The 27,442-nt window shown below is 39.9% G+C and overlaps 1 protein-coding gene across 1 annotated transcript in view; it reads right to left on the reverse strand.

Moving 5' to 3' along the window:
• Positions 1–2,962: 2,962 nt before the first annotated feature.
• The window catches only part of TIMP4 (TIMP metallopeptidase inhibitor 4), a 26,591-nt gene continuing 2,111 nt past the window's right edge, over positions 2,963–27,442 (reverse strand). Inside the window, exons 2-5 of the mRNA XM_010075755.1 lie at positions 9,935–10,032; positions 4,562–4,676; positions 3,779–3,903; positions 2,963–3,612 (exon numbers count right to left, since the gene is read on the reverse strand). Coding sequence (XP_010074057.1) covers positions 3,415–3,612; positions 3,779–3,903; positions 4,562–4,676; positions 9,935–10,032 — 536 coding nt within the window. The 3' untranslated portion in view covers positions 2,963–3,414. The remainder of the gene's footprint in view (positions 3,613–3,778; positions 3,904–4,561; positions 4,677–9,934; positions 10,033–27,442) is intronic.

Consider the following 27,442-nt stretch of genomic DNA (forward strand, 5'->3'; position numbering starts at 1 on the left):
AATAAAAGGTAAATAAACAAAGATGCCATTCTTTTGTGTAAAAATGGAGCTGCTTTAATGAAACACTTTTTGAAACAGAAACATTCATCTCTGATTAAAACTATACAAAACACTGTAAGGCTTTTTGAACTCATTGCTAGTTGAGTCATATCTACAGCCTTTCCCTCAGTAATTAGTTCCCTTTATTTCACTACATTCCCACCTCTTATGTTCTCTGTCATGAAAAGAACCCGAGCTTTTTCAACAGAGTTGTTGGACAATTTAATTAAAACTAAACTGGAACACTGAGGAAAAGCCAGCGCTATTCAAGGTGGTGTTTTTTTCCACTGTTCACCTGTGCACCAAAAAAAAAGCCATGTGAGTCATTTACAAATTAAAATCAAATGTTGTACCAGGCTATATTTCTGCTCTAACTTTTCATATAACACATACACAATTTCAAGAAGTAAAACCAAAATGTTGTACAAATAATCTGCTGTTGATAATATACCAATGTCACTACAGTAAGAATCTTGATAGGAAGATAACGTGTTCAGAAGGCCACGGTGTAGTCAATCCTTTTCATAATCTGTATCAGTGCTGAATCTCAGGGAAAGTGAAAACTCATTCTGAGAGGGGTTTTTTTAAAGCTTTTCTTGCAATATTTACTGATATGAGGAAAGTCTTTGTACTGTCCATTGTGGTAAGTTTGGCCAGATTTGTGCTCAGACAGAAATCAAACTGGACAGCTGTTCATTTGGAAACGCCTCATATGGGCTATTTTATGGCAGGTCAAATATAAAATGTTTTGAAAACTAGTTATGGCATACAATTCAAATTACAGTTTGTTCATAAATAGCGACAAAAACATTTTTACAAGGTCCATAGAGAAGGCAATCTGAGTTGGGCATTGGGTTAGTTGAGTTTAAGGTCTACTTACTCTAAACCTGAAATAGAAGCAGAACTATGATGAGTTAAATAGCAAAAAATATCTGTCTGCTGCAGAGTGCTATTCAAAAGACACCACGACATCAAAATGGATTGGGAAACAAATGCTACTCTGTGCGTGTATTGAATAGTCATTAGCCATGTGCTTGATTCAGGCTTTGTATGGTTATTAAGTGCTTGCAGGCTTGTCTAGGCATCATTTTGGTTTCGCATGAGGAAGTAAGGTCTGGTTTTTAAGCCTTTCTGTAAATTAGTAATATAAATGCACAGCACTGGCAATATTGTCTCTGGAATATCACTTCCTTTTCAGAAGAAATGTGTCCTTTTTATTTCATCTGTGTAAGCAGCCATGATAAGTCTGTGGTCGAAACTAGTGTCAGGTAATTTTTTGTTTGTCTTTAGCAAAGCAGAAAATGAGCTAGGCTTTACATTTGGCAGCACAAATACATGGTGTTTTAATTTAGGGTTGTAAACTAAAACAGCAAACTGATTTACAGTAAATAAAAAGTGAAATGTTGGCTATTAAGGGACATATATTCTTCAAAGGAATAATGGCATGCCTTCCTGTTGGCCTCGGACCATTTGCACTTCATTGGAATCGTGTAAGTTTAGGCACAAGAAAAATAAATACCATTTATTCTCCCAGGAGTGTTTTCAAAGCTGCCTGCCATGGTCCTTTAAATATGGATTCATGCGATTTTCAAAACAAACATTAGAAACACAAACAGAATATGTCACAAAAATTAGTTATAGAGGATTTTTTGCCAGCATATGTTATGTATCTAATACAATGCATCTTAGGTGTGACAAGAGCTGTGGGACATGCTGAATTTTTTGTCCGGACTACTACTACATTGAATTGAATGGCACTGGAGATGCCTATACTCTTAAAGATGTGCATATCTATTTGGGAAACTGGGCCCTTGACCCAATAGACAAGAACAGCTCTGGTCCTTACTGAGCCCAAAGGCTGGCAATGTCACCCTGTGGTGAGCAGGGCTGAGTAAAGTGTTTGTGTGGAACCTTTAAATAGCCTGGTCCAGCCAAACGAGCACAGAACTGTCTAAATCTCTGCCCGTTGTTCTAAATTCTCATCTGAGGAATACAAGAGAGTAATTTCTAGGCAAAATTGGAATGAAGTGAAGAAAACCCAAGGAAGAAAATTGGATAGAGTAAAATATGTCCGAAATGCCAGCTACTGCAGATTCATATCCTGCATGGCTGCTCTCATCCAGGTTCTAGAACACAAGCAGTTGGACAACTGTCCAAACTTTGTCATTTACTGAAATAATTTTTACCACTGTGAACTGAGTTACTTTTGTAAACTTAAGTATGTGTGAGATTAGTTACTAACTACAGTAATCAATTCATAAAAGTTAAGACACTAAAAAACTAAAAGGTAAAATATGTTGTAACACTTGTCTACTAAAAGTTCGTGAGTTACCAAACTCATTATGACAGAGTACAATGGGCATTCATGAACGAAAAATCATTAATGTAAATTAAACTATTAAATACGGTCAAATATTTTTAGAAATCACTTGCAGTGCAAGTTACTCAATGTCTATTGCATGTATTTTTACATGAGTGTCTAAAGCCAAAGCTTTTAATGGTGCTGAAACACAATGACCTAGTCACAAGTGTAGAGAGGCGTTACCAAGTACTGCAGCTGCCATGATGACGGATATGGGTTCTGAAAATATAAGCAGTTGTAGCCTGTCATTATTAGTGTTGGTTCCATAAAATGCTGAAGCATTAGAACATCTGGCTTTTCTTTCAACAAGGTATAGCTGGTCCGCAGGAGTATTGAATGGGGTAAGAGGAGTTGGATTATCGAGGCTGGTTTTTAACTTAGTCATCAATGGAAGTTTCAGGGCTGTAGATAAGGAAAGCTATGACGTAAGTGACATACAGAACATGGAGCACAGATCGTTTAATCACAGAAGTGTTCAACTTGTTTCAACAGATAAGAAAAAAAAGGGATTTTTTAATCTTTTTTTTTTTATAGCACATTGTTATAATACTTTCCATATACACTGTACAATAATTCTTTTGTAACAGAAGACTTTCATACAGAAAAAAATAGTTCTATAAAACATTCCGTAGTTCATCAGAAAGATTTGGAGTAAAACATGGGGCTCTCTTAATCTGTAGGTTAACAGAAATAGGGGGCAAAATTCTGGCACTTCTTTTGTTCTTGTACATTCATATAGGTAAAAGGGAAACTGGTTATGCCTTAGAGGACACAGAGGAGCCTTCTTGGCTTGGGCCTCTCTGTACAAAGCATAACTTTACAGAGTAGCTACCTCCAGGAGATTTGTTCCTCATCTTGCGCGAGCGCCAATTCCCCAGACTCGTACTTTAGCTGTACGGGACAATTTGTTTTTGTTTCTAAGCAACAGATAGATTAGACGATGGCAGTTCGAAGCTGTGAGCGTGCAATGTCGGATGGAATTAGACTCCATGGCTTTTTAGGAAGTGACCATTTTAAGGTTCACTGATATCAATGAACTCTTTCTCTGGGGGAGGACCCCCTCGGTACCAGCTGCAAGTGCCATCGCTCCTCTTGATGCAGGCATAATGCTTGGCTTGGTGCCCATATAGCTTTCTTTCGATCAGCCAGTCTGTCCAGAGGCACTCGTTGGGTGTCGTGATGGAACAGGGCACCATGTAGCAGGTGGTGATCTAAATGTGAAATAGGACATTAATTCAGTACATTGCAGGTTTCTTTAAAATTGTATTTATTCTCAAATAGCATAAAATGTATGCTGCATAAAAAGCCAGTCTCCACCAGTGAAAACAGCCTGTAAGGCAGGCTCCACCACAAGACAGTGTTTTGTTCTGTACTTACTTTGCAGCCACAGCCCATTTGATATCTCTGATTCAGACTCTTCTTTTGGGACAAGGATAAATCATCCCATGGTTCAATGTAGTTGCAGAGGTGGATGAGGACTTTACCATCATTTAAAATTTGGCCTATGCATAAGAAAAATAAGGCAAACAAATAAAACTGTTTTCTAAATACTGAAATAGATTGCAAGAATACCTGAATTTTTTAACTAATTGCGCCAAATTAGTCACATTTCACACTTTTTTCAATGAATGTAGTTGTAACTGAGAGAACTATTCTGCTGACAGCATGCTGAAAATATGTAAAAGATTGAAGAAGGCTATTTTTCAAAAGCAGCTGATAATCTGCCAGCCAGGGATGGATGAAAATGCAGTAGTATGTTAAACTAAATTTCAGGACTCTCTAGAAAAGTCCGTGCTTAGAACCTCACATCTGTATACAGATAGGCATGTGTTGTGTCAATAAATATGTTTGCATTCCTGGGAAAATCAGTACTCTTGCTTTTAAGCAAATAATAATGGCATACTTCCTATTTACTAATTACATAGTTACTGACTTCAATTTCCTATGAAACTGCTTTAAAATCTTTGGATGAAGGATGCAAAACATGTAAGATTGCAGAGTAAGTACAGCTTTACCCAATTTGTACATTTTTTTGTGTTTGCATTATTTAGATAGCACATAAATATGCTATTTTTTAACAAGGGCTGGCGTATTTTTGTGACATCAATCTAAGCAGTTACTTCTGGTTTTATTAGGAGCGTTAGTTTTGTTATATTTTACCTGTCAAAAGATACTGTTTTTTGTTGTTAGCTTCTAGTTTCACTCCACAGAGTGACGAATCAAAAGGGGTGTAGACATACTGGACATCCTTGAGCTTTTCAAATCCTTTAAACATCTGAAAATGATCAGAAACAGAAGTCAGTAGTAGAAATCAAACACGAAAAAACAGCAAATAACAGAAGTATATGGTGCAGCTCTTTAAAAAAGGCTCTGAAGTCTGAACGTACATGAGCAAATACCAACAATGAGACCCCTTCTCTACACTAAGGGAAATGTATCCTTTATTTTTAGAAGGAAATTAGGTCTTCCTTTTTAAAAAAATATAGGTTTTAAAATGTGCTTTTTCAGTGTTTTTAATGGCTCTTTAATGCTTTCTCTTCAGGTTATATTCTACTGGCATCTTCCATTTAAGGGGTAATGCAGGCACAGCATTCATCTCAAACAAGGTGCTGCAGAAATTTCTCAGTATATGAATACGGGAAATTTCATCTTGATCAGCGTAATGGTGTGTATCTTCAAGGACATGAAACACTCTCAGAAGCTGAACATTGTTTATATTCTCTCATTAAAGCAAGCTGGTTTTCCACATCCAGAATTTTGCCGCAATTGACCTTCTCAAATAACTGTTGGAAAAATTGCTGGGATCCAGCTCTTAGAATTTACAGGCTGCAGCACCAGAGTGGGTAGGTTCAGAATCAAAGCCTGAGCTGTGCTCAGATGGGCTGCGCCATTTGCAGCACAAATTGCCAACGCGGAAAATAATTCCTAAGGCAAGCCATTAAAAGATCAAAACAAATTAAGTAGTGTCCAAATGTGAGAAGGAACCATAAGATGCGAATCCACCTTGGGATGCCTGTCATCACCTAATATGACATAACCGAAGCCCTGGCACTTCGGGGGCCCCGCGCAGTGACAGCATGCTGTGTGATGACAGCTGTGGACAATGGCAGGGCTTATGGCTCCCGGGGGCGAGCTCTCCCCGCTGCAGCTGGCGTCACTGGAAAATGTGCTCATGTTACTCAAGATCTCTCAGGAGATTTTAATAGTACAAGGCATTAGAAAACACACTGTAGTATGTTGATTTTTCTGAAGCCTTATTGATGGAATAAAAAAAAAGCCAAAGTTGTTGTCATTGGGCTTCTTATCCAAAAATATTAGCTGTGAATGTGAAATACTTAGTAGAAAAAACAAACACACCAAACCAAAACCCAAACCGGTGTCCGGTACAAAGCAGCAGTGAAAAGTATAGAAGACATGTATCATGATGATGAAAATGTGTCTAATGTTATTAGATAAAAGTAGCCTGGTATGTCAGCCCAGTGTAACAGTTCTCAGCAAGATGGGCACAGGAGGAGGCGGGCGCAGGCTGCCGGGTGCTGTGGGGATCTCCCCAGGTGCTGACCCAGCACCTGGGGGAGCCCCAGGCCCTCCCCACTCCTGCGAGAGCCGCTGGATCCCTGCTGCCTCTGAAACTTGGATCCCGGCTTCTGCTGCGCTTCAGTCTGCTTAACGCAGGGAGCGGGTACTAGATGCAGATGGCTGGTACGCAGTAGCTAGGCAAACAAGCATCCTCTGATCTGAGTTCTCCCTGCATTCAGGAACCTTTGCTTGGGCACAGCTTTTCTTTTAATAGCTCATCATGGGATCTAAATTAAATTAAGAGGCATGAAGCAGACAGCACAAATTGACTTGGCTATCAAAAGAGAGAGAAATATCCATGGCCACTTATAATGGAGATCTAGTTAATGTTTATTTGAGTTTGGTGTCTGGTTTTTAGGTTGTTGTTTTTTTTTAAAATTACAGTCTGACCTATCTCAGATTTTGATCTAGATATTTGTTAAAGCTTTTCTTAATGTTGTAGTTCTTTAACTCAGTAAATCATATTTGAACTTCTCAATCTGTCGAGGAGTAAGATGTCTGGATTTGGTTCTGCGCTGTGGTATGTGCCATTTACATCTGAGGTTCTGGTAGGACTTCATTGAGGTGGGAAAGCAGGGTGAGGAACTGGGAGAACAGGGGGACGTGAGCCCAATACTGCAGTCTATACTGACACTGTCCCTGTCCTTCTGGGGTGTGTATCCCAGACCAGTACGTGGCTAGTGCTTTTTCTCAAGACTATCTGTAGTACTTTCAGTGGCTCGGGCACGTTCCTGTTATAATAATGACATTCTTCTGTCTTCTTCATTCTCCAAGATTCTTCAGCTGTATCATAGCTTTACAGAGTGATGAGTATCCAGCTTTAAAGCTGGGTGCATCATTGTGAAGTGTGGATATTGCTGTGTTTAGCTTAAATACCTCCTCATGTTCCCCTGTGAGGGGCTCCACCTTCTTCTCAGAGAAGGCTGATTCTTTCTGTGGGTTTCCATCTGTGCAGCTTGTGTGGAAAATACTTAGCAGTTTTGCTAATAGTAGTTTAATTTGGTGAAATGTGCAGATTTCATGTATGACAGTAATACCTTGGCCCTTACTTCAGTACTCTGATAATAGAGGACAAAGTGTCACACAAGCTAGTGGCACTGTTTTGATATTTAGCTGGCTCCTCACAGTAAGCATGATGACCGAGTCAATAACAATAATATGAAGATTAATATTCAATTACATGTGAATCACATATTTTCTTCTCTCTTTAGTATCATGCTGTAAGTATTGCAATAAAACAGTAGCAGAAAAAATCCATGGCTTCTTAACATGCCAACATATATAAAATGAATAAACCTCATCATTGTTCTTTTATTTCTGAAAATGAATAACAAAATCATATTTAATATTTCTGTCCAAAAATACCAATGTTTGAGTGCTAAGAACTGAATTTAAAATAACAGAAATATAATTTCTGTAACAGGAGTGGTGTAAACCAGCCACACTGATGTTACGTGTCAAACAGCCCAGAGAGCGACATAAGAGAGACACAGCAGCATTTCGCTGCACTGCCAGCTGCAGTGAGGTGTAACCTCTCTAGGTTCTCTGTTTCTTTTCCAAGAGGGGGACGTATTGCTGAGGGATGTGTTAATGTGTGTGTGGCTTAAACCAAAACCAGTACTGAGTTGATAATTATTATCTTGGTAGTTCTTACAGCTCCAAAGAGATGATGAGAGCGTCTATTCTTACTTTCTGTGTTATTTAAAGTGAATTCTCATATCCCCCAATCCTGTAAATGTTTACGCACAGGGTGAGCAGAAACACCTGGGCGGTGCCACTGACATTCAAAGGACTGTTTGGTTTATCAGAACTGCAGGTCAGCAAATTGGCGATGTGAGAAATGGGTCTGTAAGCACTCGAGAAGAGAGACTGTAATAGCAAAAACAGAATATTCTGACATTTGACTGTTCATTTAGATTCCTTCAAATGTTATCATCTGAAGGAAAAGGTAAGAAATAGTGTTATCAAGTTCTTGCTCTGGTCAGCCACGTCCTCAGTTATCCAGGACACTGAGATGCACAAATGGGTCTCTGACGGCTGAGGCTCAGTCTGACTGTCCCTGACAAGCTGTTGCTGTGAGGTTGTTCATTGGCCTGTGAATTACTCCACTCCTTTGGGGTGGCCAAATCTGGCCGATTGAATATAACATTATATTATTTTAATTGATTATTTGGCACTTACCAAATGTTGACAAGCATGAGCTATTTACAGTTCCTGGCTCTCTTTACTCATGTTACTGGATGCGGTCCTTACAGCGTTACCCAAAACACTTCCCTATTAACCTGCTGTTCATTTACATGGGAATATTTCTCAGTAATTTTTTAGTATACCCCATCCTGTTTAATTGCTACCCGCACGCCACCTCTGAATTATATGCTCACAATATACCAGGTTACCTCCCTCTTTTTCAGTCCCTGTATGATTTACCAGACGCAGGCGAAGTAGCCTTTGTGGATTTATTTCAGCGCCACAGTGAATTTACGAGCCACCCCACAAAAGATCTGCAGTTTGCAGAAGCTCTGGTTCACTCACCCGCTCTGTATTGCAGGGGTTTCAAACAAAAATCCTTTTATTGGGTTTGCTGGAGCGGTTGAGCAGGGAGCTGGTCCCAGCGCAGCTGAGCCCTCGCCTCTTCTTAACTCTCCTCTGGCCAGAAGCGGGAGTTTGAAGGGTGGGACCGTTGTGACCCATTTGCCTTTAGTCTAACGTGGATGTAATGACGCAGAGCATCGCTTATTAGAAAAGAAACCTCTCTCGTTTGCCCAGTCCTCGCTGAGCTGCCTTCTGAAGCTCAGTGTAACGGAGTAAAGACCTGGTACTGCTGCCTGAGTCTGAACAGGCCTCCACTGATGAAAACTTGGGAGATGGGGAATGGTTTGGGGTTTGCTTTGAAAAGGTAAAAATAACTGGCTTGTTGAAATTGCTATAAAACCCTAACAGGAGTCACGTGTGATAACCATGTCTGTGAATATTTTGAGATACTCTTGTTTACTATAGATTTTTCTTAGTAAGACTCCTGGGATGTGATCTACTGATACAATTTGAAGGACTGGTTTTTTTTTGAAAGCACAAAGCTGTTCACAGTGATCCCAGTAAATGTAATAATACAAATTAATGCAAATAATGCAAAATAATATTATCTGAAAAAATGAGAGATAAACCACCTAGAGAACTTCAAACAAACAAATAAACAAAAATAAAAAACCTCCCACCAATGCATTTTAATGGAAAGAGACCACCTATTGGTTGTGTATTCCAGAAACAGGTAAGTCACGATCTTGTTTTTAACAATGAGAGTTTGGTGGTGACTTGGATGGGATCAAGCTATGTCTTCTTAAAGTACTTTAGTTAATACGTCTCCGTAATAGAACTGAAGGAATAATGGAAAAATGCAGTGAGGTTCTGAATGACTGTATTCTTGGGTGCTCCCACTTTGTGTTTGCTTTCCTAGCAACATTCGTACGCATGGAGATTTTTTTATTTGGATATCAAGGAAGGACTCCTGTTTCTGCAAATATCCTTATTCATTTACGAACAAAGCTCCTTGCTATTTCAGCTGGAAATGCTTTCCGCTGTTTATAACGTTCGCATCATGCAGGCAGAGAGTTGCAATCTCCTCATGCAACAGAGGTGAGCACGTGTCCACCAGAAACAGCAGATGCCCTGGACACTGTTCACAGATTGCAGTATGTGTCATAGGCTTCATAAAACAATTGGGAATGACAAAAATTGTCATAAAATTATAGTTTAGCAAGTAATTCATGAAGCTTTTTGGTTTTTTTTTTCCTTTTCTCTTTTTCAGCCCTACTTTTATTTATTCTGTGTAGTTCACTTAGGTCTAACCATGGAGGCAGCAGGTACCTGTTCCAGGTTAAAGCATTTAGGGCGAAATTGTAGTCATATACACAGGGTATCAGCACTGAACTTTCAAAATAGCTAAGTGATTCCATGTACCTTTATTTGTTTGATTTCATACCGGATCATTTTGTGGGTATCAAGAGGATCATCACTGGCAGGAACCACCTTTTCGCTGGTTATTTTTGCTCGAATCACTGTAATAGAGGAAAAGATTTAAATGCAAATAAGCAAATGCCTAATTTTACAAGCAATAGTGAAAATTATATTGATAGATTTTAGCATTGTTTTTACACCTTATCTGAAGTAGATTTTAAGGCTTGTTACTACAAGAACACTAAATTGAGTTAACTCCCGAAAAGAAAAATAAATGGGCTGCCTGTGATATAAATCTGAATTTCCATGAATCTGGAAATCTGAATTAAGTTACCACTCAGTTTTGACAAAAACTGTCCATCAAAATCTTCGGAAAACTTGAATCCCATAAAATGTTACAAAATGCCCATCATTATAATCAGTGGCAAAGGAAAGGGACACTTCTGTTGATGGCAGAAGAACTGTTGATTAATTAAGTAGACTTGAATTTTACACTCATGCCAGGCAAGATTAAAGCATCAATTTTATGCTTGAAATCAGAAGACAAGAAGAGAATAGTCTTTCATTCACTTTTCCGAGACTGTAGATTTTAGCATTTTTCTTAACATAACCCGTCATTAGTTGTGTTAACCTGTATAAATCAATTACCCCTCTTTTGGCACATTTTATTTATTTCCTGTTCGTTAAATAAACAAGGAAAGTATGAGATTTTATGAAAGAAGAAATGGTTTCTTTTCCTATCTGTTTGTTTGAGACATCTCTTTTGTACATGCTGTTTAAATATAGCAGGACTATTAGGCACAGAGAATAACGGGATTCTAAGAATCTTTCTTAGAATTTGCTAAGAAAATCACTTTCTTTTTTACTTTGTTTTTATTTTTCTTGATGACAGAAACCATTCTATCAAAATTAGTATGAATCAGGCATGACGTTTCACAGAATAAGGGAGGTTGGAAGGAGCCTCTGGAGGTCTAGTCCAACCCCTCACTGAACTTGAATCAGGATGCTCAGGGCTGTGTCCGGCTGAGTTTTGAGGATCTACACGAATGGAGATTCTGCAGCCTTCCTCAGCCCCTCTGCCAGGGTTTGGCCACTCTTCCAGTGAAATCCTCAGACTTGATGTTCACTGGGAAAAAATAAAGCTGATGCAGACTAAAATCTTTTGGCATCAAAATCATGCTTTCCCCAAAAACATTTATTTGATAGATTGACCTCTAAATATGGTATCTAAAGACAAGGAATAAGAAACCCAGACTGCGAGTTTCCTTACAGCCAGAGGTCAGCCCCATCCCATAATGGCCAGTTCTCATTTCCTCACTTATTAGCAGAGCAAACTAGATGTAATCATCAACATGATGCAGATGCCTCCAGCTTCAAAGCTTGAGCCCTCTGTCTTTTGGCACAACACTCCCTCCTCTGAAGCCATTTAAACTCTCTTAAAGGAGCAGTTTCGACTTATGGATTGCATTGGAAGAGTTCTTTTAAGTAGGAGCAGCAAATTCCTCATTTCAAATGCGAAGTGGCAGCATCTCTTTAATCCTCTGCAGATGTGTTATGTTCCCACAAATTAACAGTGCTGCTTCAGTGCTTTGATCTAATTCCAGACAAAAGTGTTGTGGATTGTGTGTGCTGCACTGCTGGAAAGGTCCAATTGGAATCATGGTGTTTTCTTTTGCGTCGCTTTCCTTTGCATCATTACTTCCTAAAAAAAAGGTTTGCTCATTAAAGAGTTCATTCCCTGTAGAAGGTAAGGAGAAAGACAACAGTGAGCTAGCTCTGTTATTTTCTTAATACCGTAACATGGTTTATAGGCAGGAAATCTCCTCCTGCCTACTCAATGCAAACATTTGTAGGATAATTAAAACTACTTTTCCCCCTGTGTTTAATGTTGAAACATCACTCATTTTATTAAATCATACGTGTTAACATCTGAGAAGAACATTACAGATGATCGATGATAGCTCAAAGGGTCTCCCTGGAGTTATGTAAGGCTGAGAGTATAATGCTTGGGGGTTCGTCATTAAGGGATCTTTTTTTGGGTGTGTAGAAGAAAATGAAAACTATTTTTATGTTGTGTGTGTTTCATTTGTTTGTTTAAGAGAAAGCTTCCAGATGGCGAAGGAAGACCAAATTGAGATTTTTATTTTATTTTTTTTTTAATGACAAGCAAGTTTCATTGTTACGGGACATCTGAGTTTTTAGTTTGGGTTTTATGTTTCTCTTCTCCTGAAACCAGATTTAAAGGCACACAGTTCTTTTGGGGCCTTTTAATCCTTCTTGGTTTTCTTTTTTCTGTGCTTCGATATTTTTTTTTTCAATCAGTGTCGTCTAGCTGTCTCCTAAAACCTCTCATTCATGTGGTTGCTTCTGTTTCTAACCACAAGCACTTCCTGACGGAGCATTCCTGGGCCCTCTCCGCTCGTGGTTCAGAGCGTGGTTAGAACTCAGGATTCCTCCCCGTCTGCACTTCTTTTCAATAAATGATTTCAAGTACAGCAGGGCTGGCTGGGTTCCTCCTCTGTGTGACGGAGAACAACCTCTGATGATCAGTGCAGTAGTGTCATTTTATCTGTCCGGCAGTTGTTGGTTCCTTCTGTGGGATCTGCGTGTATGAAATACGTATGCAGAGCATTTGTGTTCTGGTGCCAGTAATTCTGTCTGCCTCAGATTCACTCTGCATTAGCAATAGATGATGTTTTTCAAAAGCCATTCACGCTCATATTTCAGTAGCAGGATGTAGCATTTCTGCAGAGCTTCTATTTTGGCACTCATGGTACTTTTATAAAATGTAAACTCTTATCCCCACTTTGTAGCCAAAGGCTGTCTCGGAGAGCTGAACTGGAAGGGATTTACTGGGATCCAAGCCACACGGGGCTCTGGTGGAGCCCCAGGACAGAAACTGCTCTGGCAGGTATCGGCTCCCACAATTACGCATGGAGCTGCCCCTCTCTGAGCAGCTGCTGCCCCGATGGCTGGTGTCACGGCACAATGTCATCATAGGGGACAATGTTCTGTTTGGTAAATCAGCCTGGCGACGGGACATTCGTTATTAGAAATGCATTCAGAGTATTTTGATTCCTTCTTTCCTGAATAATAAACATTTCCCAACCATTTCTACATCAACACAAGGTAATTTTGAACTGGGTAAGGGACAGAACTCGTTTCGTGTAACATCAGGTATATTTCTGTTTATACAGTCAGGGGAGAAGTGTTGGGTTTTACACAACACAGAAGTGTTTATATGCAATAAGGAACCGCAGCTTTCCCAATCCTGTGTGGTTTCTCTCTGAAATCAGCTACACTAATTATTTACCTGTAAATAACCATCACCTCGCGTAGTGGAGATTTTTATGCTCATGAGGAATTCTTTATACTAGGGGCTTTTTCTACAAAAAATTCACTGCCATTACATTAATTTTACCCCACTACAGTGACATACACGATGAAATAGGACCATCTTTTTCACAGGAGAGGAGGCACAAGGAATTTGAGAAGTATACTGAAGGCCCCATGCCAGGTTGTAGATATAGATGGAACCAGAATAAAGTAAATCCTTGTGCTTTGTCCACTGAAATTCATATGTTCCCTAAATGTAATATCTTTTTAGACTCGGAGTTATTTCTAAGGCAGTAACAAAGGGAAAACTGCTTAGTGAAGAATTAGTGTAATTGTTAGACATTAATATTATTAAGTAATATATTCTTTATGATACTAAGTTATATAGTATTCTTGTACTTACACAAGTTTTAAGACGATGCTATTTAGCTTTTTTCCTTAATCTGTCGGTCACAGTACTATTGTTTGAACCAGGACAACAGGCAACTTTACTCAACAAAAGTAATCAGCTTTATTGCTCCTTCAAAAAGGAAAGCAAATTGGAGTTTACTCTCTCCAGAGGAACTTGATTATCCTAAGAAATAGGGATAAGGTGAGGGAGAAGGTAAAAACCAATGAATAAATGAGATTTTTTTTTTTCCCCAGAATCTGTTACATATCAGCAACTATATAATGAAAAATACTTAATAAAATATTTAAGATATTACTGGACATAAGAACAAGAAATTGTAATTGCTTACGTGCATCCTTATTTTAAATATATAAATGTTAAAAAATATGAGTAAAAATAAAAATACTGCTAAGAAGTGTATAAATTTTAAAGATGGACAGATAGTGAGGCAGACACCTGGACCTTTGAAAACCTCTTTTGTCATCTCTCTTTGGACTCTAAAAACGCTCGAGCTACATCCTGAACAAAGAATCAAGTGTGTTAAGATCACAGTACTATGAGAAATACAGGACTACTACTAAACTGTTGCTTTATTTCAGTTGGGTTTAGTTCAGTATTTTTGTTTCTGTGGTATGATTTCTATCAGCAGAAAAGTACCTCGCTGTCTTCTAGAATGAAGAGATTTATAGATGATTATCATGATGTACGCATCCAGTTTGAAATAGTAGCTGCGCCACAGTTCTCGTTGTATCAGTGATAAGCTGTGTAATACCTACGATTTGTAAATGCATGTATTTTTGGTTAGGATTTGCAGCTTAAGGCGAAACTCCATCACTGATGAGCTCCAGCCCTTCAGCCATAGGTAGGTTAATGAGCAGAAGGGCAAGGCTCTCCAGGCTGGGATGCCTTAGCTGCTGTTGGTAAGAATAAGGGCTAAACCCTGTCCCTCAGCCTTGCGAGAGGTTCTGAGGTCCATGAACACAGATGTGTGGTTGTGGATGCAGAGGAAGCCCCGTTCCTGGGTCTGTGCCAGCTGTCTGTGTTCCTGGTTTGCACCGGGGTTTATCTCATTTTATGCACCTCTAAGGCCACTGGCAAATTTTAGAAACGGTGCCTCCATTGGTGAGACTGCACCAAAAATAAGCAGCTCCCTAAACTGCAAATGGAAGTCTCTGATTCTGCTCCATCCTTTCTGCGGAGCATTCCTTGCTGCTTGGGGTAGGCCAGTCCTCATTTGGAAAACAAGCAGTGAGTCCTGGCATGTCCAGATCATTTTTACATTTGAGATCAAAACTAGGAGTAGCAACATCCTTCACACAGGCATCTTGAGGCAGAACCTGTGTTTCAGCTGGAGCCTCCAGTTTGCTTTAGGCTGATTGCAGACTACGGTGTAACTGTCTGAACAGAAATGTCATCTTCATTTTTAAGCAGTCTTTCTCTCAAGAAATCAGGAAAAATTATTTAATGAAGTTTATAATCAGAATCAGCTTTGCTACAAAAACCTTGAAATGAGGCTTAAAAAAGTATGTTGACAGGAAAAATGTAAATTACTAAAGAGTTCCGAACAAGGTTGGGATAATGACTCATCCAGCAGTTTTTTCCTCTTTATTTTATTGCCTCAGTTTAGCCCTTTCATTTAATTGCTAAAATATGAGGAGTGATCTTTGAGCAATTATATCTACCTGTCTCTTTCATGTGTCTCTGACTCTTCAGTTAAGCTGTTGCCAAACGCTATTGCTTTTGTAGGGACCAGGAAAAAGTGGCACAAGGAGATGGATGTAAATAAGTGTAGTTATGTGGATAGGGTGAGGACAGCATCCCAAATATTTATGGGAACAGACAGAAGAAAGCATGTGCAAATGTGCCAAAATAGAAAACAGAAATGTTTTTCTGAAATGACACATCAGTCAGAGCATGCAGTATGAAATAAAGCAGAACTAAGGATACGTAATATGTATGTACATCATTTTGCAGGCCCCTTTATTTAAATGAACTCTTATATATAAAAATACGTCCTTTCACCAAAATGAAAACATTTGCATACACAATATGCAGCTGTTTCTGCTCACTCTTTTACTGTAAGATCACTTAAAGCTTCTATCTTTCAGACTTTTTTTCCTGCTTGGGGTGCGGTAGATTACTTGCTGCGTAACTGTCTCCAGTTCCTGGAGGATCACACCCGGAACATGGGGCAAGGGGATGTGCCACAGTGACACCTGTAGGAGCCCCAACTGCAGAGACCTGGAGTTTTTTCAAAATTTGCTGTTTCGATCCAAAAATTATTCTTGTCCAAAAGTCTTGTTGGTTTTTTTGGGGGGAGGAGGGTTTGTGAGCTCTTCTATCACAAGCCTATATATAGACTGTCTTTTCTCAAAAGAGATTGATGAAGGAGGTTTGCTCTTCTGGATTTGGCCTCATTGTGAGACCCAAAGCTATGTTATATACCCAAAGGCAGTAAATACCACTACTACAGCAACTGCAGTCATTCCTGTTCAGTTGTGTCTGTTCTGCGCTTCAGCCATTCCGCTGTTCGGATCACACGCCGCTGCAAGCACGGTTGTGATGTGACGGTGGCTGTGGCGCCTCTCGGGGTGATACGCTCGCTGAAAGCATCTGTCAAAAGACCATTCAGGAGAACAGAGTCCAAATTGTTTGTTTGAAGCTGTAAAGGTCAATTTCTAGGTCCGGCAATCGAAAATAATTGTGTAGTAAACCAGGAAACAGCAGAAATGAACCCGGCCGTTGCAGGCCATGCAGGGTCGCTCCGTGGAACGGCTTTTTTCTCTTGTTGGGATGATAGGCTTGGATTACTCCCAGGCGTATACACTTTCTTTCATTCTGAGATCTCCATTCTTTGTTCCGAGGAGTGGGGAGGGGAAAGGCTTCTTATGAAACATTTGTAAAACTCTATTTGTGCTCTTCTGCACTGATGCTCTTTGTGTAACCCCCGCTGTGAAATGGGCGTTATCTTCCTGCTGCCTTCGGTGTAGCCAGACAGAAATTCATAGTAAATACCCAGTTTATATGGTGGTAATTTTCACCACACTGGTGCTCATACAACTTTACGCTATCTGATAAAGATATGCCTGTCTGTTTTTAAGAACATAGATTCCTCATTTAAATTAATTACAAAAGGCTTTCTTAAGTTTATATGCCTTTACTTGTTTTGCATTATCATAAGGGAAACTTCCTGAATTGATGCATTAACTAATCCATGATGTAATACTGATGACTTTCACTTGAATATTGGGATAAACTGCTTTGAAATAACCGGAGATGGCAGTACAGTGTGGGTAGTGCCACAAGTGACATTACAGCCAGAAAAAAGCTAAGCCCAGGGCTGGCTGTTCACAAACATTTGCAGCCAAAGGGGGGGGTGATTATCTGTAGAGTGGTACCTATAGGATTACAAAAGAAAGAGTTGTGTGAACGCTCTGTACGCTCTTTGTGAGCAATCAGCACAACCCAGGACCACCCCGTCCTGGTAGTACACAAGTATTGAAGTGCTTTGTGTTCTCTAGGAGAAGAACAGGGGCGAAGCTGGTAGTGAGGTTTTCAGCAGTGCCCGTCCTCAGTTCTGGGGGGAGTGAAGTCAGCAGATCAGCATGAGATTGGAGAGGAGAAGAAGCTTGAAATCCCAGAAAGGACCGTCAGTCATTCCTCCTTATAGCTAAAGAGCTGCTCCAGGTGGAATTGCTATGTTGAGAGTACTCTGGCCAGCACACAACAGTGCAGGTCAGGTTTGGTCCCAGTTCAAATCAGGAATCTCTCTGTAACTGGCCAAGAACTGAAATGTGAGAAACTGGAAAGCAAGCTAACTAGAAGATTGTGGGCAGAACTGGCGTCATCTGCTTTATTCACCTGAACTCAAATCATGGTAAATAATGGTAGGGGTCTGAGATAAACGCCTAGAAGTCCGAAGAGAGGATATAGACACACTTCATCTACCTTCCTTGGGTCTAGATGCCATAGGTAGCATACCCAGTATGTTATGGTCCAATCTTTCAGACTCTTGGTCTCTTGAAGAAGAATACTGACAAGTGACACTATCAAAGCTGCTAGAGGAACCCAAGAACAGTTCTGAATACTTGGTTTCCCTGAGTACAGAGATACAACCAAAAAATATTCCTTAGATTGGATACTAGACATTTCATATGCTTCACTTGTATCGCAGAGAGGGAAAAGAGTCAGCAGGCAAGGAGAATAATCTTAACCTCAGAAAGGAAGAGGAATCTGCACAGAATTTGTCACAACAGACAAAAACTAATGAACTCACTTCAAAGCAATGCCCAGGACAGAAAAGATAGAATAGGTAGTATTGGCCACCGGTTTGTGTTGCTTACAAGACCTCTAAAATGTACAAGAGGTTGTAAAAGTCTTGCTCTGTACTTTCGAGTGACTACCCCATCTGTACAGCATCACCACTTTCCCTGTGCAGCTCTGCCATGTTTTTAACTAGATACGCTAAATTGTGCAGTTATATAACAGACCTACTGCCACATTTGCTTATTGTAAGGCTTTGAGTTTCACAAATGAAGAAAGCAAATGAACTTGCTTAAATATTCATGTAGTATGTATTAATTTATCTGTATATGGAAAAGGTTATTATTTCTCAAAATGTGTGTGAAAGGACTACTAGCAGTACAAAAGGAGCATCGTAACCTTGGCTTAAATTCACAAGTATCACTAGTGCTGCCAAAAGAAGGCAGTTTGTCCAAAAGAGGGTAAAAGTTGTTGATTAACATTAAAATAATGTTTTAAAGTAAGTCATTAAATACCTAACGTAGTTTACATGCACTCTGATATTTTTAAAGCAGATTATTTTAGAAACTTAGAAATAATTTTGAGGAGAATGAAGGTTTTTATTTTCTTACATTTGTGATTCAGTATTTGATTTGCATATGTTGGCTTCCAAAAGAATTAGCAGTAATGCTCTCTCGGTTGTTTGAAATCTCTGAAAAAGAGAGGTATGAGGTACAGCAGACGTGTCTGCACTGTCTATAGGTACTCGAGCTTTCACATACTGATCACTGCGTGAGAGACTATGGGTATCCATTGGGATGGTGAGTAGCTCTGGAAATCTTGGCAGCTGTTGCATATGTCGCTTGGAGCAGGGATTGTGTCTGCTGCGTTTTAATGAAACAAAGGAATGAGTAATCCTATGGGGTGCCAGTGCCGTGAGAATAATGTTATGGCTTAAGGAGCTGCCTTTAACCTGAAATGTGTAAGACCTTTTCAAAGCAAGTCCCGTAACAGTAAATATTCTGGTTTCTCTGTTCATGCTCAAGGATTTGCCAACTGTAGTCTCACAAAAATGCCATTAGTTTTTATCCTGTTCTTGTTTATAATTTTCTTCATTTTTCTCTGCTCTGAGTCCAGAAAAAGGCTCTGCTAGTGCTAGAACTCCATTTCACATATTTAGAGTTGAGCTGATCCATACTGCACGCAGACAGGTTTGTACTCTGTGTTTTCAAAAACTGCTCTGCTTTTCTTAGCTTCAGTTATTTGGTTTTCAGCTTGGAGGCGTGTAAATCCACATCTTCATTTATGATAAGTAACCAGAGTTAAACTCACAGGCAACTTGCAATTTTGCAAATTGACTTGAATTGTTTTGTGATCTTTCAGAATCTCATTGTTACACATTTACTGGAACACTGAAACGGCTTCATCTTCACTTCATTATTGTACTAATTTTTAACTTCTTTAAAGAAGAATTGGGCATTCATGTGGTTTAGGTTCCATCCTTTTAGTGCAAAATATGTCTGTTTCATTCTTTCTATTATATATACATTTCTTTTTTATGGTTTCCAATGGCCATAATTCATTCTATGTCAAGCACTTCCAGTCAGCTAGAGACCTCTTCTGCCATGGGTGTCCAAATGTTTAACCATTAATTGCTTTTGTTTTGTGTTTTTTTAAAAAACTAGGAAACTAAGAATAGTTTCATAGTATTCATATATTTTTTTGCTTCTTACACAGATGACTCTAGATCTTGTGGGGGGCGAGGCAGGAGATGGGAAATTGGGTCTAGGTACTGAAAGGAAACTGATAACATTCTGTCAAAATGGTTCGATGACTCCTAGATCCAAATTATTGATGATAATACCAGTTTGGTGATGGGATGGATAGAACAATGCACTGCTCTGAGAAAAATCTGGCAAATCTTTCCAGTGTCTGATGTTGTCACAGCCGTACAGTGCAGGTGTTCCACAGTTTTGGCTTTTGATGCTTACAACGTACAGAAGACTGCAACCATTCTTTCCCAGTGTTGATTTCTGAATTATTATGGAAGCTTTTAATTATCCAGACTTCAGGAGAGAGATAGGTGATTACTTCAGGGTATCTGCTGAGATGCTAGATCATCCTGATTCTTTTGGGAGTGGAAACCTTGCTTTAAACCCCTGTCCTTTCTTTTCTCTTTTGAAAACCAAGCGAGATGGTACTGAATGATTTTTAAAGAGTTGAAAAAGAACAAATGTGTTTAGCAAACAGCTCAGCCATCAGTTTATCTTTCAACAAGACAGGTCAGCAAACAGCAGTTTCATTTCCAAACTGTAACCCAACTGAGGTGTGTGAAGCTGTTGTACTAGTTCAATTCTAGATATAAACAGAACACAGTGGCAGCAAAACTGGCCCAATACTGAATGAATCTGAACAAAAAACCTTTTCCTCTGTGTTTGCAGGATGGATTTTTAACAGTAAGTCTAGATTGTTACTATTCACTCTTCTTCTGCTACTCCTAGACCCAAAGTCAATAAATCTTTATTTCAGAAAAGCTTTATGCTAGTTAGGATGTAAAGACAATTTTATTTTTCCTGCTTTGTATTTTAGTTTTCCTGATAGCTGTCTTATAGCTGTCTGTAAAATAACTGAATCCGTGGCACAGTAATTAACTGAACCACACTTTCTGAAACCACAAGAAAGAAAAATAGTGGCACTTAGTGGAGTATTTGGACACAAGTGTTTTCGATCTGTAACCACAGAGCTTGTTGAAGAAGATAACTGTAGCAATAGCAGGCTTTTGTCCTTTATTCTACGGAATGCAATGTATGGAAGAGCATTGCCTAGTCTTGGTAGTGCTTCCAGTTGCGTGAGAAGGGAAGTGTAGTGAGATAACAATCATATTTGCAACTAAAAAATCAAATCCTTGTAGTAAACTTTTATCACTTGGGCTAAAAGAACTCCACAAAAATTTCTGAAGTTGACGATTATTTAAAGTCAGCATTGGGCCAGACCTAAATTCTAGTAACCCAACAGAAAACAAGGAGAAAAAGATGGTGGCTAGACCTACATCTTGCACGTTGAAGGGAAAGGTCACAAATGCATTTGAGAAGGTTTAACGTGGTAATCAGTTGGGGTCCCTCTACCCAATTAACACAGCCACAGTGCAGATGTGTCAGTTACATGAGACAGCAGCGAAACCCCTTTCTTTTCTAGCTGATAAATTAGGATATTTCATTGTTCACTGTTGGTCAAGGCATTTTTACTCAGAAATAATGACTGCATTCCAACTCACCTTCTTGGAAAACTCAGTAATAATCCTGGAGTTGATCAAGCAGATACAAAGGATTATTTTATCACCATTTATATGCACCTTATTTTGCACTGTATTATTTTTCGACGCAAATGCTTTGCAGAATTCGGTTACTCCTTTGAGTTTTATTAACACAAAACTGCTAGTCTCCATCCCAAATGCATTTCCATTTGAGGCTTCCAGAACGTAGGAGGCCTATATTTAAGCTTATTAGGACTCTCAGGTGGGTCAGGATTTTGTGAATCTCTGGTTTTGGCTTGGGATGCAAAAATTCCTGGTGTTGAAGGCAAGAGTTGATTGGGTTTGGCTTCCTTGTTAAACCAGGAGATTATGCAGTTTTATTTTTTTAATTAGAAGAATACATTCAATTTATAAGAGTGAGGTTTTAAAATTTAGATTTTATAAAGTTTCAAATGGAAGAGGTGAGTGTATTTTTAACAGATGTGTGGTTTTCTTTTAACTTAAATATTACCTAAAAAATAGCAATGTTTCCTCATGTTGTGCAAGGTCAGTTTTCTTTTTCTGCACTGTTTTTACAGCTGCTACTCATGTTACCAGAAATATTTCTCTCTACTTCACAAGCCTCAAATACCACATCATTTGACTAGTAATCAACATCTGCCTAATTTCAGCTGAAGAATAACACTCTCTTTATACTCTGCAGTCTGTAGAACAACATCCATAATGTTATTGTAGATTTCCATTCATAGCTGCACGCCCCTTCCTCCGCACGGAAGAAACCCCACATTACTGAGATACTTTTTAATGAGAAAGTCCAGGATTAAAGCTGGTAGATTAATAGGATTAAGAGTTTGGCAGTCTTTCATGTTCTGTGTTTTATATTATTTAATCTTTGCTTCTAAGCTTGTGTTTTGTTTTCCACACAGCGTGTGTGGAATGTTGCTTCTGAATCCTGGGGTTTTAGTTTCTTAGCACTAGAATGCTTTTAAATCAAAGGAACAGTTCCTGATTTTCTTCCCCTGCGTTTATAACATGCTCAGCAGTGAGTCTGTGGTGCTGAGTTACCTCAAAATCAGGCAGCTAGCATAATTCTTTTGAGATTTCTTCTGACTGCACAATACTCAGCTCTGGTTTTTTCACTAAAGTTAAATTGTTTTTTGGTCGTCAGATATGTTCTAATTGACAGGAGTGTTGTGCTCAGTGGATTTGTCTCCTTGGAATTCTGTCCTGTTGTTCGGTTGCATGATGCCACCTCGTTTTACAGCTACAGTGCTCAAGCTGTTGGGAACATTGCCATGCAAAAGTCCAACGAGCAGAGGAAAGGCGAGTGACTGCATTTTTCCAGACTGAGCCCCGTTTTCGTGCTTAAATGGCAGGGTTCTGAAGAACGGTAATTATAGCAGGTTGGAAATTATTTCTTAGAGTTGCATGCCATTGGCAATGCAGTTCAAGTCTTGCATTCAGAACTGAAAAGTAAGTTAGGAAACTAGCTGGACATGGAATTTTGAAGTCAGTTCTCAAAATGTTTGCTTCTGTCTTAAAACCTGAAGTAGTTATTTGTAGCTCCTATGCAACTAACACTTCCCACTCACAAACAGGAAATTCACTCTTTATCCTTGGAAGCAGTTTCACTAACATTTTGTTAGCTGTGATCCACAAATGGAAGGACTCAAACTGCTCTTACCATAGCAGCACGCCAACAATCCATGAATATTGCTTTATTGGACAGTCAGTAAAGAAAGGTCCAAACACCTGTAGTTGTAAGAAGGTATGAGCAGCACCGCATCTCTGCAGTCAATGCAATGTATTTTTGAAAGCATTTACAAGTTTCATGCTAGGATGCCAAGAAATCTCTATGTACTGCAGTTATAACTGCATTGTAATACGCAGGCATTTGTTCCAGTGATGGGCCAGTGCAGGTTTGAGGGTATTTTTTCTTTGTTAAGAGCTTCACCCTAAGTGCATCAATAGCTACTTTAAACTAACTCCTAGGATTCATGTTGTCTAGGGCTTTTTACATTTTTGTTTGAAAATACCATTAATGTGTATAAAATTATGCATAACAGACAAGTAAGAAAAATTACCGTGTGATTCTTCCATACTTAGAGAAGTAAAGAAACCCATCCCCTTCTGTGTAACCGACTGTGGTAGGACATTGTACAACCAAAATAGGTGAAGGGGGGTTTTGGTATTTCTGTCACTTAGGAGTCTGTTGAAATGTGAGGTGAAGGTAAAATGTCTATTTCTTGACAATTTTTGTTAATGCCCTTGATATTTGTTACCTAACAAAAAAGCGGCCATAGGGCAGGGCATGGCTGCTCATGACTCCTACTTGCCAGCATGGTTTTCTGAACATTGGTGGGACTCCCTTGAGCATAGGACTGGAATCCAGCTTTTCTCAGCCACTTGCTGAGGACACGAGGGTAAGAGGATTATCTCATTTTCAGCACCTCTGCATTAAACCTGCCAAACATGAAGAACAGTACTTTAGAGATCAGTATAATTTCTAGCTGGTTTTAATGTGATTCATGGGTTAATACAATTAGGGTTCTGCAAATGTTGTTCTGGCAGCATGCTCTGCCCATGGCACTAATACGCATTATCCTGCAGCTTCGTTTGTGTAATAATTCTTGCAAGAAACATGCTCAGGTGCTGGGCTTTGCCTGTTGTTTGAGGGAGAACTGGAACAGCAGAAGTCCAGTACATCATTTCTATAATTGAATTATTGGAGTAGGAGCCCAGCTTTAATTTCTGTGTGAGACCCCTGGGAAATGGGAGCTGCATAATCCTTCCCAGTCAGTGGGAAGTTACTCTAGAAATACACCTGTGTGTTCTTGCCCCCCATTCCCGCTCTGTTTCCCATTGCTACGAAGCCATCAGACCTGCCTCCATTTGGCAGGACAATGATATAAATGCCGACCGTATGCCAGGGACTGTGACCTTTCCCTGCTCTGGAGGAGAAGTCTCAAAGACTGTAGGCAACCCCGAGGTGTAAACGGTGTGACCCAGGTCTGTCGGCGAGGTGTCTGAACACGTGGCCGGTGACCCGGGATCGTGCCAGGGTCTGCCAGCAGCCCTGTGCGGTGCGGCCGTCCTGCCCGCACCCCCCAGCAGCGGCTCCAAGCGGTGGGGTGTGTTATGGGACTCTGTTGAAGCCCTCACAGAAGACCAAGGTCTGTTGCATCCTTGGCTTTAATGGTCTTTTCTTGCATGGTATGGTTATCACTGTTGGTGGGAACACTGTATGCCCCACCACGTGACGACTAATTACATAGCTGCTGAATTTTGTGTCCAGACCCCCCTGAACATGCTCATCAACCCAAACACACAAGTGATCAGTATCTGCAGAATCACGCTGCTCAAAGCAAGCAGACTCTGAGAGTAAGAACAGTAAGACAGTAAAAACAAAACATAAAATCAATTTTAATATCACTGTTTACCTTTTCTCCCCTAACTTGGAAGACGTACTGTCCACATTTCTAATACTTTTTCCAGTGCTGATCTTCCCCATCAGGTAAAGTTACTTCCCACTCTAATAATGTACAAATTAATCCATTCCAGTACAAAACTAGATATTATATTGCAGAGGGGAAAAACCGTGGGACACTGAGCCATGAGAGTTTTAATATGAAATTCAATAATAAAGAAATAGCATATTGTAGTTTTATCCCAGAGGAGCTAACTTTGAAGACTTAATTCTTTATTAAGAATTTAAATAAAATTTTTACTGTTATTTTAAAATGTGATTAAAATTTAATATATCATCTGGCACATCTTTACAATGCCTGATCTCAGTGATCTTATGAGATTTTAATAGGCTGAAAATGCTGCCAAACTCCAGCTGTAAAGCTTCCATCGTGTTTCAAAATGTGCCACTCTTCTCCAAAGCTATAGAACGATTCTCTGAAGCTATATTATGTATTTATTTGTACTCATTTGTTAGCATGTCTGTTGGAGTGTGGTGCCCAATATTCAGAAAAAAATATCATTTTTTATATATGTTTAAGAAAAAACAACAACCATAAGACAGTTTAAGCCAGAAAGAACAGATATAACTTTAGAGAGAGGGTAGTGGTGTTACATAGCAAAGAAATGCAGAGTATTCATGCATTTGTCCTACTGTCCAAAAAATAACCTTGCTTATGCCTAAGGCGGAAAAACCGGCATGAATTAACAGTGTCAGACTTTAGAGAGGAATCAGTTCTTGCCATGTACACCACTTCTCTTTACAGACTGTCTGATTTGATGTGAACATTGGTTTAGAATTGAGTCTGGGCAAAAGGCAACTCTGTTCTCTTGACGCTATCTGATAAACTCAATTGCGTCCATGGTTCTCTCCAAAAAAGCCATTATCAGAGGTATTCTCTTGGATCAGCTTGAAACTATGGTGCCTCACCACTGCACTGGAAATGTTAAACAGCGTGTCCTCATCATGTTTCATCTCTGTAAGGAGAAAGCCTCCTGGATTCTTTGGTGGGGTGAGGGGTCGGCAACGATCCTTGGCGATGCAAGGCATAGAACTGCGATTTCATAACCCTCCCAGCTCCGTTCCAGTGAGAGTCCTCTTGAGGAGTGTAGGTGCGTTGGGTTTGGAAGGCATTCAGCATGTTTCAGGAGGGTCTCAGCACCATTTAGAAGAACACAAAAGGAATGTATCTCCCTTTTTTTTATGGAAGGAGTTTACAGTGCGAGGCACTGCCTACAAAGGAGGATTTCATAGAATCATTGAATCATAGAACAGTTTGGGTTGGAAGCGACCACGGAGGTCATCCAGTCCCACCCCACCGCAGTGAGCAGGGACACCTCCCACTAGCCCAGGTTGCCCAGAGCCCCGTCCAACCTGACCTTGAATGTTTCCAGGGATGGGGCATCTACCACCTCCCTGGGCAACCTGGACCAGTGTTTCACCACCCTCAGCGTCAAATATTTCTTCCTTACCTCTGATCTAAACCTCTCCTCCTTTAGATTAAAACCATTACCCCGTGTCCTGTTGCTGCAGGCCCTGTTAAAAAGTTTATCCCCATCTTTCTTATACCTTGCTTTGAACTGAAATTTAAAACTACTGAGAAGTTAATGAAAATGGCTCAAATTTGTACGGTTAAGGCTACACAGGAAGATGAACAAGCCCAAAGTCAGACAAACGGCAGGACTGGCCTGGCGCTCATGGTGTCCTGGCAGGATTTCCTGCCCATCAGGACTGTTCTTCCTGCGGTGTACAGCCATGGAACACCTGCGGGGCTCTTCACTCGTGCCTTCTTTTGGTTTTAGCCAGCACCTGGCAGGACCAGCAGCTCTCTCTTACTCCAGGTCTGGCAGAAAGCGTTTTATTTTTATCCAGTTACTCGGGTTGTGTAGTAGCTGCAGGTATGTAGAAAGAGAGCAAAGCTACAAAAACCTCCTGACAGTACAAGACAAAGTGTCACAGCAGCACTAGTCATGTGAACAAAAGGAAAAGTGAAAAGAGCCTGTCCCAGGCTTAATGGATTTCTCTGCCTGTTTTTTCTTGGGTATCCCATATATATGCTACGGTTTCTGAGTGGCTTCACACATTCAGTTGGTGGCTCAAGTAATGTCTATCAATAGACCTCCCCTCCGCCTCCATTTTTGCTCCACTCCAAACAGAAGTGATCCTAAAGGAAATTAAAAATGTTACAGATATATAATGAAACTGAGAAATAATGCAGTAGCTGAAGTACACGGAGTGGTGGGTAACTCCGCGAGCAAGACTGAAACTTTGTCTCAGTTTTTACTTTGCTGCGGGACTTAGAGGCATGGCATGGTTTCTTTTTTTTTATTTTTTAATAAGATGTGCTGGGGTTTTATTCTGCAAGGAAATACTCGAGTGTGTTTGTGGATACAGAGATGGATGAACTTAAAAATAACGGAAAAAAAAACTGAATAGTCTCAGCAAACAGTTGTATTAGCATTCAATTCCCATAGGATTTGGTAGCTGAAGAGCTGTCCCTTTCTTTGTTTATCATATTTTGGAAGTATGAAAATGTTGTAATTGAAATACAAATCTTCAATTTAATCTTCAATCTTCTTAAATCTCTAAAAAACCAAGTCTGTAAGTAGGGTGATACTACCAGGAAAATTTTGAGGTATGCCATGGGACACTGAACAGCATGGCCTGGCTTTCCCAGTCCCTCTTTGGGACGAGGTGCCCGAAGGATGCAGGTGTGGCTTCAGACCCGCCTCGCTGGGGACAAATGGAGCTGCAGGGGCACAGCCCATGTTCCCAAGGCACTGTCCTCTGGCCAGGGCTCCAGCCTGCCGCTGCCCCTTCCCC

This window comes from Pterocles gutturalis, unplaced genomic scaffold, assembly GCF_000699245.1.
Source record: "Pterocles gutturalis isolate BGI_N339 unplaced genomic scaffold, ASM69924v1 scaffold40306, whole genome shotgun sequence".
In the NCBI taxonomy this organism is placed as follows: domain Eukaryota; kingdom Metazoa; phylum Chordata; class Aves; order Pterocliformes; family Pteroclidae; genus Pterocles; species Pterocles gutturalis.